The 13,794-nt window shown below is 32.9% G+C and overlaps 2 protein-coding genes across 9 annotated transcripts; one reads left to right on the top strand and one right to left on the bottom strand.

Moving 5' to 3' along the window:
- Positions 1-2,575: 2,575 nt before the first annotated feature.
- LOC111275891 (multiple organellar RNA editing factor 3, mitochondrial-like) lies at positions 2,576-5,354 on the top strand. Its single transcript, XM_022861491.2, has 4 exons — positions 2,576-3,011; positions 4,178-4,275; positions 4,363-4,428; positions 4,542-5,354. Exons 1-4 carry the CDS (start codon positions 2,599-2,601, stop codon positions 5,138-5,140), a joined length of 1,176 nt encoding a protein of 391 aa, XP_022717226.2. The 5' UTR covers positions 2,576-2,598; the 3' UTR covers positions 5,141-5,354.
- Positions 5,355-5,493: 139 nt separating this feature from the next.
- LOC111275892 (uncharacterized) lies at positions 5,494-11,112 on the bottom strand. Of its 8 annotated transcripts, none has more exons than XR_016333546.1 (7): positions 10,772-11,013; positions 9,380-9,789; positions 9,236-9,288; positions 8,883-8,920; positions 7,554-7,971; positions 6,443-6,733; positions 5,494-5,632 (listed from the first exon to the last, which is right to left on the bottom strand). XR_016333546.1 is itself a non-coding variant. In XM_089754201.1 (7 exons), the coding sequence occupies exons 1-6, from the start codon at positions 10,786-10,788 to the stop codon at positions 6,500-6,502; spliced, it is 1,170 nt and encodes a 389-aa protein (XP_089610327.1). In that variant the 5' UTR covers positions 10,789-11,015; the 3' UTR covers positions 5,505-5,632; positions 6,459-6,499. The 8 variants fall into 8 exon arrangements, 6 of the variants coding, with proteins under 6 accessions (XP_089610327.1, XP_089610326.1, XP_089610325.1 ...); XM_089754201.1 differs by having other exon boundaries at positions 5,505-5,632; positions 6,459-6,733; positions 10,772-11,015; XR_016333545.1 differs by lacking the exon at positions 5,494-5,632 and adding an exon at positions 5,912-6,186 and having other exon boundaries at positions 10,772-11,011.
- Positions 11,113-13,794: the final 2,682 nt, after the last annotated feature.

Consider the following 13,794-nt stretch of genomic DNA (forward strand, 5'->3'; position numbering starts at 1 on the left):
TTAATTGATTGTTTGTTATACTTTCGTTGACTTGAATAATTAATTGGATTAAAAACTTTTTAGTCTAACAATTTAAACTCAAGATTTGTTATATGTTATATATATCAGTTTAATCAGGTACTGTTTTAAATTTTTAATATTAGCATCTACTTAGAAATATTCTCAGCCTTTGACTTTTCCCACTATATATTTAAGCTGTATGTATGTATTCTAGTAATTTGTAGGAACCTGAAAATTTTGATGCAAATCAAGTCATGGGTTACACTGAAAATACAAACATCAAAGACATTGTCACTGTGCCCTCCCAGGGGGCAGAAGTTGTTCAGGTGATTCCGGGGCCTGATCCCATGGTCGACGGCCCCCAAAACGAAGCATAAGAAAAACAGGGTGAGGGGTTGTTTCCTGTTATGTTGCTCTAAAATTGAGATTGAAAAGGAAGAAGAGAAAAAGAAAGATCTTTCGATCATGGAGAATAGTAGTAACAAGCTTGTATGGCCATATGTTTTACCAATTTTAAAGTTGGATCAAAGACACAGAGCGATTCCGGAGCTAAAAAATCAAAGTGAGCTGCTGCTGCTGGCTTTTTTAATATGCTTTTGTGCACTGTACTTTCAGAATTTTGAATGTTCGAGTTTGAGACCCAAGGTTTGGATAGTTTTATGGATGTTCGAAGATTATAAGCAAAGGGTTTGTTGTTTTTGTTAGATAAAAGCGGGTCCGGAGGGTTTCATGTTATGTTTCGATATCTTGTAATAAATTATTTTTGTGGTTTTACTTGATTACATTTATATATGGGTTTTTGAAAGTTATGTATGCTGATTTGATTTTTGAGCTGGATTCGTATTTTTGTTTTTAAAAATAATGTATCTTATAAGGGAAAGATTAAAGTATTTATTTGAATTGAATTTATATTTGATATTAATATTTTATATGCTCATTCAAATTTAATTTGATTCAATATTTTAGATCTTAAAATTTTCCTAAGCTCACTCCAAAGCTCTAATCTTGACATCCCTCTTATATTACAAGTTAATCTTAACACGTATAAGGATTAGTGTTTAGGCCAATTCTAATTTTAATAAATTAAGGCCTAGCCGGCCTGTATGTAGGGGGATTTATAGTGAACATAATGTCAGTTTGGTCTCAAACTATTGCTTAAGCTTTTGGGTCTAAGGTTTTTTTGAGTACATCCCTTAAACTAAAAGCGTGAAATCAACTGTATGTTCGAGGCTTAATGACAGATCCACCGTAAACATTTTTGTTGAGTCAAAAAATGAAATTTCGTCTTTGCAAAATTACCTATGAGTACGGGTATGTTCAAACATCTTCTTCCTAACCTAGAAATGAAGGGATGAACAAATTTTCAATGAAATCATCAGAAAAATAATAAATATAAAAGCAATGATAAACGCACTATCACGTGATAAACTCAGTTGATACAAGTACAAAAATACAATTGCTCCTAATTTAGTTGTCAATCTTAAACTTAATCAATTAATTAAATCCCACGTTAGAACTATAAAATTAAGATAACTTTTTGATCTAGCATTTGTTTATCCAAATTAGGGATGACAATTCAACCCGTACCCAACGGGTTCAGACCTTACCTAATCTTATGGGTCGATTTTTTTTTTTTTAAAATTCGAGTTTCGGATCGAGTAAGATAATGTTATGAAAACAATCGGGTTCAGGTTTTAGGCAAAACCTGACCTGATATTATATAAAAAAATTTTTTAATTAATTATTTAATTTTTATTTATATATATTTATATAATGATATTTTTAAATATTTATATTTAAAAAAATATTTTATATTAAAAAAATAAATATTTTATTAATTTCGGATTGAATCAGGTACGATTTATATAGTACCAGATCGAGTTCGGGTTTGAATATAAAAAAACAAAAAAATTTTCTGGTAGGGTCGGGTTTCGGCTCATCCCGAACCCAACTCGATGCCAACTCTAATCCAAACCAAGCTATCTTTATAAAAGAAACACATTCTTAAATGTTTTGATTTCAAAACTATATACATTCAATGGGACATTTAAAGGCCTAAACTTTCAAGGTGATATAAAATATGTTTAAATTAGCTTTAATCACCTACCATTCACTAGATATCACAGTTATAAAATTTTTATATAAATATATTAATAAATAAAAAAATTTTAACATTTATAATTTAATTATCATTCAATTTTTTAATTTAATAAAAAGATTATTACAAATATGATTAAGACTTAATATAATTTATTGTGACCAGTTTGATAATTTTCTTTTTTGTTACAAAGAGAAAGAAATAAAATTAAAACATGATAAAACTTTGAAAAAAGTTATGCAGGGACAAATTTTGACACATTTTTCTGTTGCCACGAAAATTATTTTCTTTTATTTTAAAAATACACCGCTATTATAATTTTTTTCTAATAAAAACACTCAAAAATATTATACAAAAATAAATAAATAAATAAATAAATAAAGTGAGAGATAATAATAATTAAATAAAGATTCAACGCAAAATAAAATATCTAATTTCCCATCTTTTATATAAGCCCTTCCAAAACTCTCATTTTTCGTTCTTTTCTTCTCAGTCTCCAAATGGCTATTCTCGTCAAACCCAAAACCCTTTCTTCCTTCCTCTTCCCTGTCTCCCGTTATTTCTCTTCCTTTACCCCTTCTTTTTCCTCCACTGTAGCTTCCTCCTCCAAACCCCTAATCCCCTCATCGCCACCTCCTCCCCTCTTCTTCCTTCGTCGCATCCGTGGCCCACCTTTCTTCTCTCTCCTTTTTCTTGACTCCCTTTCTGTCAAATCGTTCTCCACACGAGCAGTGAGGTCCTCCCTCAATGACCCAAATCCGAACTACTCGAATCGGCCCCCGAAAGAGACTATTTTGCTGGACGGTTGTGATTTTGAGCATTGGCTCGTCGTGATGGAGCCACCTCCAGAGAATGCTACTAGGGATGAAATTATTGATAGATATATCAAAACCCTGTCTCAAGTGCTGGGCAGGTATTATTATTATTTTTTATTTATAATAGTTTCTTTTAATTGTTTGTAATTAAATAATAAAATAAATTTTAATAAGAAAAATTATTTATTTTATTTTATGTGTGCGTTAAATTTTTAGACCTATTTTTACTAATTTTTAATTGTTTTATTTATAGAGCCTTATTTATTCATATATTTGTTTTACATTTTTACTTCCAGTTGAACGCTGATGAAATAGTTACGGCATGTATTTGTTTTACAGTTTTACTTCCATTGAATGCTGATGAAATAGTTATGGTGGAGATTGAATGTAGTTTCATTGTTATGTTTTAAAGTATCTTTTTTATGAGAAAAATGATTCTAGTGAGACTAGAGGTTGCTGGATTACTCTTTAATTAAGTTGCAATGCTTAATCTTGATTGCTGGTAGTCAGGGTTTATTGCTTTATTATTGATGTTACATGGTTTTGTTTTCTTTGAGTTTGGAAGAGAATGGAAAGAAGAGAAATAATATATTGTGTTTGACAATTTTTTGTTTGGTTGTTAATTTATAAGCTGCATTGAGAAAATCATAAGGTTTTAGATTTAGTATAGTGGTGGTGATTCTTTTACTAATGATGTCCTTCAATTAGAATGGAACTTGTTTATTAATGCAATGTTAAACTTGTTGTTAGTTGCTCTGGTTCCTAAACTTTTGTAATTTTTGTTTCCTATGAACCGCATTTTTTTTTGTTGAAATTTTCTGAATGGGAGTGTTATTTGGAGTATCACTTTGTGATACACAAACAGATATTTGTGTTGATGGTAAGGTTTTTTTTTTTTTTGGCCGGCACATAATGGATATGGATTGAAGAATCTCTGCATATTGGCTACTGTCTTCAAAACAACTTTTTTCCCGCTTTGTTTCCCTCTTTGTTTTGGAAACATATGATCCTTATTTTACAAGGGCTCTTAGGTTTGGTTTTATGCACTGCAGCATGTTAGACTATTATTAGTAGCAAAAGCACCATTTATCAGCATGATGCTTGTAACTTATCATCTAACCATTGGGATTTTAGTATTTTTAGGAATGGTTTTCTTTATATGCTTGTTTTTTATCACTCCATAACAGAATGATATATGTAATGAGAATGCGTGCGTTTCTTTGTATATAATGGTTTGTTTATTTCCTGAGTTTCTTGTATACAGTGAGGAGGAAGCAAGAATGAAAATTTATTCAGTTTCTACCAGACACTACTATGCATTTGGAGCTCTTGTGTCTGAAGAGCTCTCATATAAGATCAAAGGTGCATGTCCTCTTAAGTGATCAAATTTTCTTGTCTATAGTGAAGTTTTAACAAAAAGTTTTTATGGATGTTCTCATGTTCCTTCAGAACTTCCTGGAGTTAGGTGGGTTCTTCCTGATTCTTACTTGGATGTGAAGAATAAGGATTATGGAGGTACATAAGCACTTTTATCTGTTTTTTTTTTTTTTTTTCAATCTTTAATATTTCTTCCATTGGATCCTTTTGTTTTAAGCTATTAGTACTTATAATAATCTATCATTTTTCAGGGGAACCTTTTATTAATGGGCAAGCAGTTCCATATGATCCAAAGTACCATGAGGAATGGGTGAGGAACAATGCTCGAGCAAATGAAAGAAATAGGCGAAATGATAGGCCTCGTAATTATGATAGATCAAAAAACTATGAGAGAAGAAGGGAGAGCATGCAGCCCCGAGATAATCAGAGTAGGGAGATGCCTCCTTCAAATCAGGGCATGCAGCATGTTGGTCCTAATACAGCTGGAATGCCTCCAAACAACATGGGAGGAATGTCTCCAAACAACATGGGAGGGATGCCACCCGACAATAGGGTAGGGATGCCATCCAACAACATGGGAAGGATGCCTCCAAACAACATGGGAGGAGGAATGGCACCAAACAACATGGGAGGAAGAATGCCAGGAATGCAGCAGAATATGGGGAATGTGCCACCAAATCAAGGGTGGTCCGGTAACATGCCTGGAAATGCACAGAACTTCCAAAATGGCCCTGACTGTGGAAACACGCCTTACCAAGGTGCTGCACCAAATGCACAATACCAGTACCAGAATAACTATGCTCCAAACATGGATGCAGGGAACATGCCTGGTGGGAACTATCGATCTTAAAAAAACGTTTGTTTTACATGAACTCAGACTATTTTAGGTAATGCTGTTGTTATTTTAGATAATGCTGTAGATAAAGAGAACGTGTCTAGGACTTACGATTCTTGGTAGGTTTATCAATGTTCCTTTGTTTGTATCCTATAGCTTGAAATTTGGTGGGATTTTTAGCATGATGATTATGGCAAGGTTGGTGTTAGGTAAAATTTTTGCCTGTTTATGAGTTGATTTCGCCCAGGTTTATGAGTTGATTTAGCCCAGGTTTAAGATTTTATTGCATCCTATTTCTTTTGATATAAGTTGTTCCTGCTCTTTGGTTTGTTCATTCAGAGCAGTTATATCTAGCAACTCCATCCATCTTCCCTTTCTTAAACAAAAGCACATGCGGTTTTCTTTTATGGAGATCTCATCTTCAGCATTGATAGTGGAAATGTGAAATTTGTTTGAGATGGAGCATTCAAAATCTTTTATCACCTTACCGAGCTTGCAAAGACGTGTCTGCACCAACTCAAAAGAGGTCATGAATCTTACAATACGATCTATGTTTTGCAATTAAAAGATTTATTGAAGTATCCCTTGAATCCCAACAATTTTAAAGATTTCTTCAATATTTTTAAAAAATGGCTAGAAGATTAAGATAAAAAGAAAAAAGTGTTAAAAAGTTTGGACAAGAATCAGAATTAGTAAACATACCATTTTGATAACTAAAATGATACAATCAACAGAATTTCTTTGTCAGCTACCGTGATAATCGACATCACAAAGAATAGAGCAGTATTAAAGAATACCTAACAGGCTTTACTGTGATGTTTCATTTGCATGCTAGTTGACATCACAAAGTGTATAGCAGTATTGAAGAATAACTAAGAAGCTTTACTGTGATGTTTCATACGCATACTAGTTTCACCAGAATCATGGGAAAGCAACACTAAACTCTATTTCTCAAAACCTCAAAAAAATCTTTAACCCGATATCAGCAATTGCTCCAGTTTGAGTCTGAATATGGTAATCAGATGAGAGGTAATAGCTCAAAGTGCAAAGCATCCACTAAGCTACCCAGTGACAAGAGCAGGAAATTAGAAGACTGAACATTATTGGAAAAATATGAATAAAGCAAGAGCAAGAAGCAGGGGAAGAACAAAGCAAGTCAATGATCACTTTGATCAAAATTTACTTCATGGATTAGACATGGACAATCGAAATGGATCCAATATTTAGACTGTTGTCCTATACCATGAAAGTGATAATGAAACCATTGAATAAACATATCAGCAAAAGGAAGCATAGAAGCTAGGAAAGGGCAATCACCTTCTAGCTGATATACCTTGCTTTGATTTTGTTTACAGGAACAATCATCTTTGGAGCTTAGTCTTCTAGTCTCTCACTGTATGAGAGAATGGATGATGAAACTGCCAGAACCTTTGCAGAAATTGATCCTGCTCTTCTGCTTTTGGCTGCTTTGATCTGCTCCGCAAGTGAAACTTCACTTTGCATTTTCTCTTTCTTTATAAGCTCTATGTTCAATTTCTCCAGAGCTGGGATATGCACTGTGTCTCCTTGAATAATAACTTGACTATTTATGGATTTCTTTCTGCGGATCTAAGGATAGAAGATATTACCATAGAGAAAATGACTTACAGAACCATGGAAACGAGACTTATTATATGCTGAAACTACCGATAATAGTTCTATCAACACAAATCCTTCAAAAGCTACTTGTCTCTAATATAATAGAATGACAATCCATAAGAACGGAACCATGGAAACAAGAGACTTATTGTATGCTGAAACTACTGATAATAGTTCTATCAACACAAATCCTTCAAAAGCTACATGTCTCTAATACAATAGAATGACAATCCATAAGAATGCAAGCACATATTTAGGCAATTTTATCTAATAGGTTTGGAAAGGGGGAAAAAGAGGACTTCTATGGTGCTGATCGTTCCCTGAAATGAACTTTAGATGGGAAATATTTCAAAGATATATGTCCATCCCACTCTATTCCATTCAATCAGTATTTGTACACAGGCAATCAAAATATGATGGAAGAGTTTTCTTTCAAAGAGAAACTTTGGGAAGAGAATATTTGAAACTGCCCTAAGAATGTACCAACAGCAGCCAGTGATTAGAAATATCCTTTGCCCATTGTTATACATAGTTATGATTAGAATTTTCTATTTTTTATTTTCTCTTAAGTTTCTCTGCTTTGTCCATTCTTGGGCAAACTACAAAATTACATGTTACCTTTTTGAAACATCCTCATTATTTATGATCACCCAAAAATGGCAGAGTTATCAACTTATCCACACAAAAGGTCAAGTTTCATGCTATGGCATTTATGTACAAGCAATAATTGTTAGTACAGAACTGCTGCAGGTTGGAGGGTCAAAATTTATGTCTTTCTGAGGTTTCTTACCATTGTTAATCTCTGCTTAAGTTTCAATCCTTGGGAATCTGCCACCTTCTCATCTTTCTTTGATTTTTCTTGCATCTTTCTCTTTTGTTCTTTTGCTTTTTCTTTCTCTTCCTGCTCTTTTCTCTTTTGAGCGATCCTAACTATCTTTTCTGCTTTTGCTGTTGCTGCTCTTTCCTTGGCCATCTCCTTTCCCTTGGCCTCCTCAGTAGTCCACTGGAGCTGTTCAAAAGCTATTTCTTGTTTTATCTTGTCATAGCTATCCCATTCTAGCTCTGCTTGGTCACTCCCTCCTTTCCTAGCAGCTTCAGCTATACTTTTCATCCATGATAGAAAGAATCTCTCCCCTAACCGTTTACATTTCAAACGCTTGCACCAAACACGTCTCACTGAAGACCCAATTCTTGCCTTGCTTTCCTCACTGCAGGATTATCATTCTCTATTTCAAGATCTTTGGAGGTGAGAACTACCGAACTAGTTATCTTTGTTGCAATGAGATACAAATTCATGCTAAAAGTTTGAGAAGCTCATTCCAAGATGCTTATTAAGAGAAAAAAGACTAAGAAAATAGATATAAAGTAATGAAAGAATGCATCTGCAGCCAAGGATGATTAAAATTAATTTTTACAGAACTTGTCACATACATGATGACTTCTTATGTTGATAATGCAAACATGCACATCAATAACATGCCTTTTTTGTTATTTTGAGATAGAAACCACAGTACCCATGTATGGCATTGATAAGTAATGCAAACAGCAACAGCTATTCATTGGAAAGACCTTTAGAGACCATCTAAAAGAAAATCATGTGTAGTTGCTTTTGATATGACTCTGTGAAATAAATGTCCTTCATAATGTTATCCTGTAATATTAACATCTTGAATGGCAAATCTTCAATTCACTTAGCTTTTTAGTCAGATAGTTAGCTTTGAACTTTTTGATCCTTAGGTTCAGCATGCCTGTAATATAGCCAACTATGGTTGGCTGTCAGGGTTGTCAGGGTACTAATACTAGCTTGATACAATGATCCGAAGCTCTAAGCATCCCTTTTATATTATAACTTAATCTTAACAACTATAAGGATTAGTGTTCAGAGCAATTTTAATTTTAATACATTTAAGGTTTAGCCGGCCTGTATGTAGGGGGAGTTATAGCAAACATAATGTAAGTTTGGTCTCAACCTATTGCTTAAGCTTTTAGATCTAAGGCTTTCTGAATACATCTCTTAAAGTAAAAGCATGGAATCAACTTCATATTTGATGCTTAATGACAGATCCACTGCAAATATTTTTGTTGAGTCAAAAATGATATTTTGTCTATGCAAAATTACCTATGAGGTCGGGGATGTTCAGACATCTTCTTCCTAACCTGGAAATGGAGGGATGGACAAATTTTCAATGAAATCATCGGAAAAATAATAAACAAAAACAATAATAGAGATAAAATAGGAAAACAAGATGCCATATTTTTGCTGCCTATTGAAAAACTAGTCGCTAGTAAAAGTGATTACTTCTATAAGTATATTAAAATTGACGCCTATGTGTAGCAAATGATAATGCAGATGTACTGAGAACAACTCTTATTTGTTTGTCAACATATCATGAGTGCTTACCCCCTATTTCAAGAATATTCATGTAAAAATTAAAAACATCCCAAAAGTACTTCAGTCTTATATGACTTCACCTTGGGATCATTCAAGGCTTCTATTGTTCTTTGCTTGATTCGTAAACGTGTCTCTACATGATACAAAATTTAAGACTTAGGAATTCACTAGCTGCATAAAGATTGAAACCAAAGCGATTAATTTAAATTTTAGGACAGAGTTACCAGCACTATGTTTCCGGCCTTTGTTCCATGGCACCCTCCCTTTATTTGCCAGCCCTATCTTCCTCCTCCTTTGCTTTTCCTTGTAGTCTTCATCATTAGAGTATTCCTGAGAGCTATAACAACCATATACCTGAGCCTTCTCACTCAAGTTTTGCATCTGTATTGATTTTAGACTATCTTTTGACCAACTAGTGTTGCCTGCACCCATGGAAGTTTGCAAGGCTCTAACAGGTTGAAGACTCAAGGAACATCTAAGGGAGTATGAGAAATATACTTTCTTTATAACAAATTTATGGTAATTTGACTGCAATATGTTTGGATGGGAAGGCGTATAATCCTCCACAGAGGAAAGAGGCCACAAAAGGGTGTATGGAACATGACTGGAAGGTGGATGTCGAACAGACAATCTCCTGGTGGGTCAAAACTCCAAAAAAAAAAAAAAGGTTATACTTTGGAACAGTCTTGATGCTGAAGCAACTTTTTGAGCATATAAAATCATTCCTTTGAATGCAAAAAAACCTAGGAGTATAAGTTAATGAGAGTATGCTTTTGATTTTAAAGACATTGCATAAAAAAGATCAATGCTGTGTAGACTAGACAAGAAGAACAATCACAGCTTTTCTATGATAATAGAACTTCACTACAATCACAAGAATGTCAGTCATGTAGTTTTCTCTTTCAAACAAGTACTTGACAATACAATGAATCATTCAAACAAGTTTTATCCAAGAGTTCACTATGCAACAAGAATACATGGGAAATGCATTGTGGTCCAGTGGCCAAAAAGATTACCACAAGGCAATGCTAATAATTCCAATTTCCAAATTCTGTTAGGCTGCACATCAAAACTCAAGCTACTGGCAAAATTCATAAAGTTCCTAGCACGCCAATGCCATAAATCACAGTGTGACCAGTCCAACGAATCACAATAAGCAAAACATTTCAAATATCAGTCAAAAACCCTTTCCTCTTTAACCATTGTAGGATATTTTCCAGGTTCATGGAATTCATCCCAATATACAGAATTTAGCAAATAGGACAAGCAGAATTCAGAGTTTTGGTCCCTCCAATGCAAGACTGTAAGAAATTTCATATTTGTTGGCAATTCAAGCCTATAATTTCAATGTTGCATTTCTGTTATTAGAATCATGAATCATCAAAGCATTATCCTTTATTTTCCAGTTAGACAAGGTATCCACAAGAAAAGCAAATTTGATACTTTTACTAAAAGAATCTCTATAACATTTAAGACCCAAATTCAAAATCAACCCAGAATTGAAAAGACAGAGCCTTTTCAAATGGTCAATTAAGCCGCAAACAACAGGAAAGGCAATATTGTTTTATTCATTTCTTTACAAAAGTTAACTGTTCCAGACAGAGAGAGTAACTTACAAGTGAAAATATGACATCTTAGATGATCAATTGTAGACCCCTTTAACAGTCAGATTCGAGATGAGGAGCAATGTTATTGGAGTTCTTTTTTTATGGGTTTAGCTTTTAATGAAGAAATGAGCTTTCAGAGTACAGTTTGAGAGAGAGAGAAAAGCAGTTGAATAATAACCAGACGTTGAGGATTGCTTTTCTTTCTTTTGATTTGTTTCACTCTGTTTTTTAACTTTTTAACCAACAGGTTAAGTGCAAAACAAAGGGGTTGAACAAATAGTTTTCCACAACTTGTCTTATATTTAACTATCATCTTGGCTTTAGCAAACCAAAAGAACAAAAATCTTATTTTAAAAATTATTTTAAACCCTTTTCATAATTAGCCATCGATGTTGTCAATACTATAATTAAGAAAATTAAAATATTGTTTTAATACCAAGTCTTACATTTTCAAATATGAAATCTTTGCTGGTTGGCTGGTTGCCAACTGAGTTTTGGTTCAATGCCACCCGCGATCTCATCCGGCCAGGATGTTAATTGTCAAATAGGTTGGGTGGTGGGTTTAAGAGTAGCATAGATGTATGTTTATTATGGCAAGAAAAAAAGAAAAAACTCCGCCGGTTATTTAGAAACTTCAATTGCCAAATAATGTGCTGAAGAAACCTCTAGCCATTGAGCTGCCGGTACCACAAGAAACAACCTTCAATTGTTTCCTATCCTCTTTTATTCTCATTTTTCTAGTCTTCCATTTGTTTTTTTTTTTTACTTTTTTTAGAATTCAATGGGCGTAACCCAATGTTCTTCATAAAATCCATTTCTTTTATCCTGTATTACTATAATCCCTATTGGTAATGCCCATAGAACAAAGCAACAAACCTTGAAAAAAACATTAAAAATCATGAAATTATTCACAAAACGTTACATAATTCAAGTTTTTTTTTTTTGCTTGAAGTTATTAGAATTTTTCCTAAAATTAAAATTTTAATATATTATTAACAGATTATACGGTTATTGTTGGCTATGTGATTCATATAGACTAATCGTTAAATAAATTTTTTTTATATAACTTTGTTTTTTATTCAATTGCTTATCATACACGTATCTAAAGTCTAAAACATTATCTGCTTAGTTGACTTTGCCCTTTATATATGCTTATATTTTTTCCATTAGTTTGCACATCGAAAATTTTAAAGCAAGCTATGGCTAGCTATACCGAGACCACCAAGACTACTGAGCACATGGCCGTTTCCACCACGGCGACCCCTCATGAAAGCAACATTAAGATGCTTCCTGCGGCTGCCATGGATATGCCGCCCCCGGCTGTGGACGTTTCACGCTCTAAAGGGAAGAAGATGAACAAGAACAAGAAGAAAAGGTGTTTGTTCATGTGTTGCTCCAACATGCAGTTTGAGAACGAGGAGGAAAAGGAAAAAACCTTGGCGTTTTTTAAGGGTGAAAACAGCAAACTTGCCATGGTGATGTGTTGTTCCAATTTTCAAGTTGGTCCTAACGATGAATTTGGGCCGAAGAAGATTGCCAAGTGAGGTTTAGCTTGGCAAATTGGAGCTACTTTTCCTTTCCATTTGGAAAAAAAGTTGAGATTAGAAAAAATTATAAAAGATTAAGAAAAATAGCTCTTAAAATATAAAATACCTAAGAATTTATTTTTGGGGATATTGTAAAATAAATAAAAATTTTTATATGGCTGTGTGTAAAGAAAAATGATTTAATTAGCTTGATTTGTAGTTTTTGGATAAAATGTGATTTTATTGTAATATATCTAATTATAAACAATTGTTGCTTTTTTTTTTTTTTTGGAGTTCTAGTCTGTAATTAAATAAAGTGTGAATAATTTTTCAGTAGAAGTCATTTTCATTGATATATTTTTATGATTTCTGGTCCTTCGAGCCCAAGTTATTGTAAAATTGAAAGTCAACAACGTTTAGCAAGTTGCTTTATGATTTTCACTAAGCAACGATGTAGATGCATTTGGAAGGGCCTGAATATGACTAAAATATCTTTGTATTTTTCCCTGAGATTCCATTTGAAAAGTTGAAATAAAATGAAGAGAAACAGAATAAGATCTTGTAAGATTGAGATTTAATTACAAAAAAAAAAAAAAGAATTTAACAATTTAAGATTATTCAATTAGTTATGTAATGATCATGACGTTTAAGTAAGAATTCAAATTCTACTATGAGCAACATTTTCCTATGGGAGAAAATATAATCCTCGTTTCTTTGTGAGAAATATATGTGGAGAACTTAACCATGCTAGGAATTTGTCAAAGAACAAGCATGACTGAGTAACCACACTATGCTCTCATTTTTTTTTCTTTTATAAATCTGATTTCACAATCCACTCCATCAGCAGCATGCACGAATCCAAACACAAACTCAGTTTTTTAGAGGAAAAAATGCAACGGGTAATGCTGTTCTTTCTAGATGCTATATATAATAATTTGTAATAACTAATTGATAATATTAAAAAAAATTTGTGAAATGGTTTGTTAATTAAAGAGATAACAATTGACAAGAACCGAAATTAATTAGAACCGGAATTAATTATTGTTGTAACGGTTTTGTGTCCGTTTGATAAATTTGAAAATGAAAATAAAAGAATGAAAAATGGAGTCGTTAACAATTTTTTTTGGTTATGTGCGATTAATCACCTATTAAAATTTATCCTTCTAATAATATTTTAAAATTAATTAAAATTTATTAAAAAGATAATTTCACGGTCTACGAAATAGTCTGGATTTGAGAGTCGATTACGCGTGAAGAAGGATCAGCACCCACACGACGTCCGTTTAAAAATGGTATCACTTATACGTGTTATCCTTTGATTTTGATTAAAAATAGTCTCATTCTCGGTGTTTGAAAAAATAATTTTCTTGATTTTTTTATTGGAAATTGGTTTGTTTGGTTTTATTTTAAAAAAATTATTATTCAAATTTTATTCGAGAAAAATAAATTAGAATCTTTTTTATTGAATAATTCTCAAAATACTCTAGTAAGTCGGTAATATTAGAA

The sequence above is a fragment of the Durio zibethinus genome, chromosome 25, assembly GCF_047325235.1.
Source record: "Durio zibethinus cultivar Kanyao isolate XHJ-2024 chromosome 25, ASM4732523v1, whole genome shotgun sequence".
Taxonomy (NCBI): domain Eukaryota; kingdom Viridiplantae; phylum Streptophyta; class Magnoliopsida; order Malvales; family Malvaceae; genus Durio; species Durio zibethinus.

What these genes read in the sequence shown, in the direction of transcription:
- LOC111275891 (XM_022861491.2), top strand. Translation starts at nt 2,599, where the DNA reads ATGGCTATTCTCGTCAAACCCAAAACCCTTTCTTCCTTCCTCTTCCCT. An exon ending in CTGTCTCAAGTGCTGGGCAG is followed by an intron (nt 3,012 to 4,177) that starts GTATTATTATTA and finishes TCTTGTATACAG; the next exon opens with TGAGGAGGAAGCAAGAATGA. An exon ending in GCTCTCATATAAGATCAAAG is followed by an intron (nt 4,276 to 4,362) that starts GTGCATGTCCTC and finishes ATGTTCCTTCAG; the next exon opens with AACTTCCTGGAGTTAGGTGG.
- LOC111275892 (XM_089754201.1), bottom strand. An exon ending in GAACATCCCCGACCTCATAG is followed by an intron (nt 7,972 to 8,882) that starts GTAATTTTGCAT and finishes ATAATCCTGCAG; the next exon opens with TGAGGAAAGCAAGGCAAGAA. An exon ending in TTAAGCAGAGATTAACAATG is followed by an intron (nt 6,734 to 7,553) that starts GTAAGAAACCTC and finishes TTCTATCCTTAG; the next exon opens with ATCCGCAGAAAGAAATCCAT.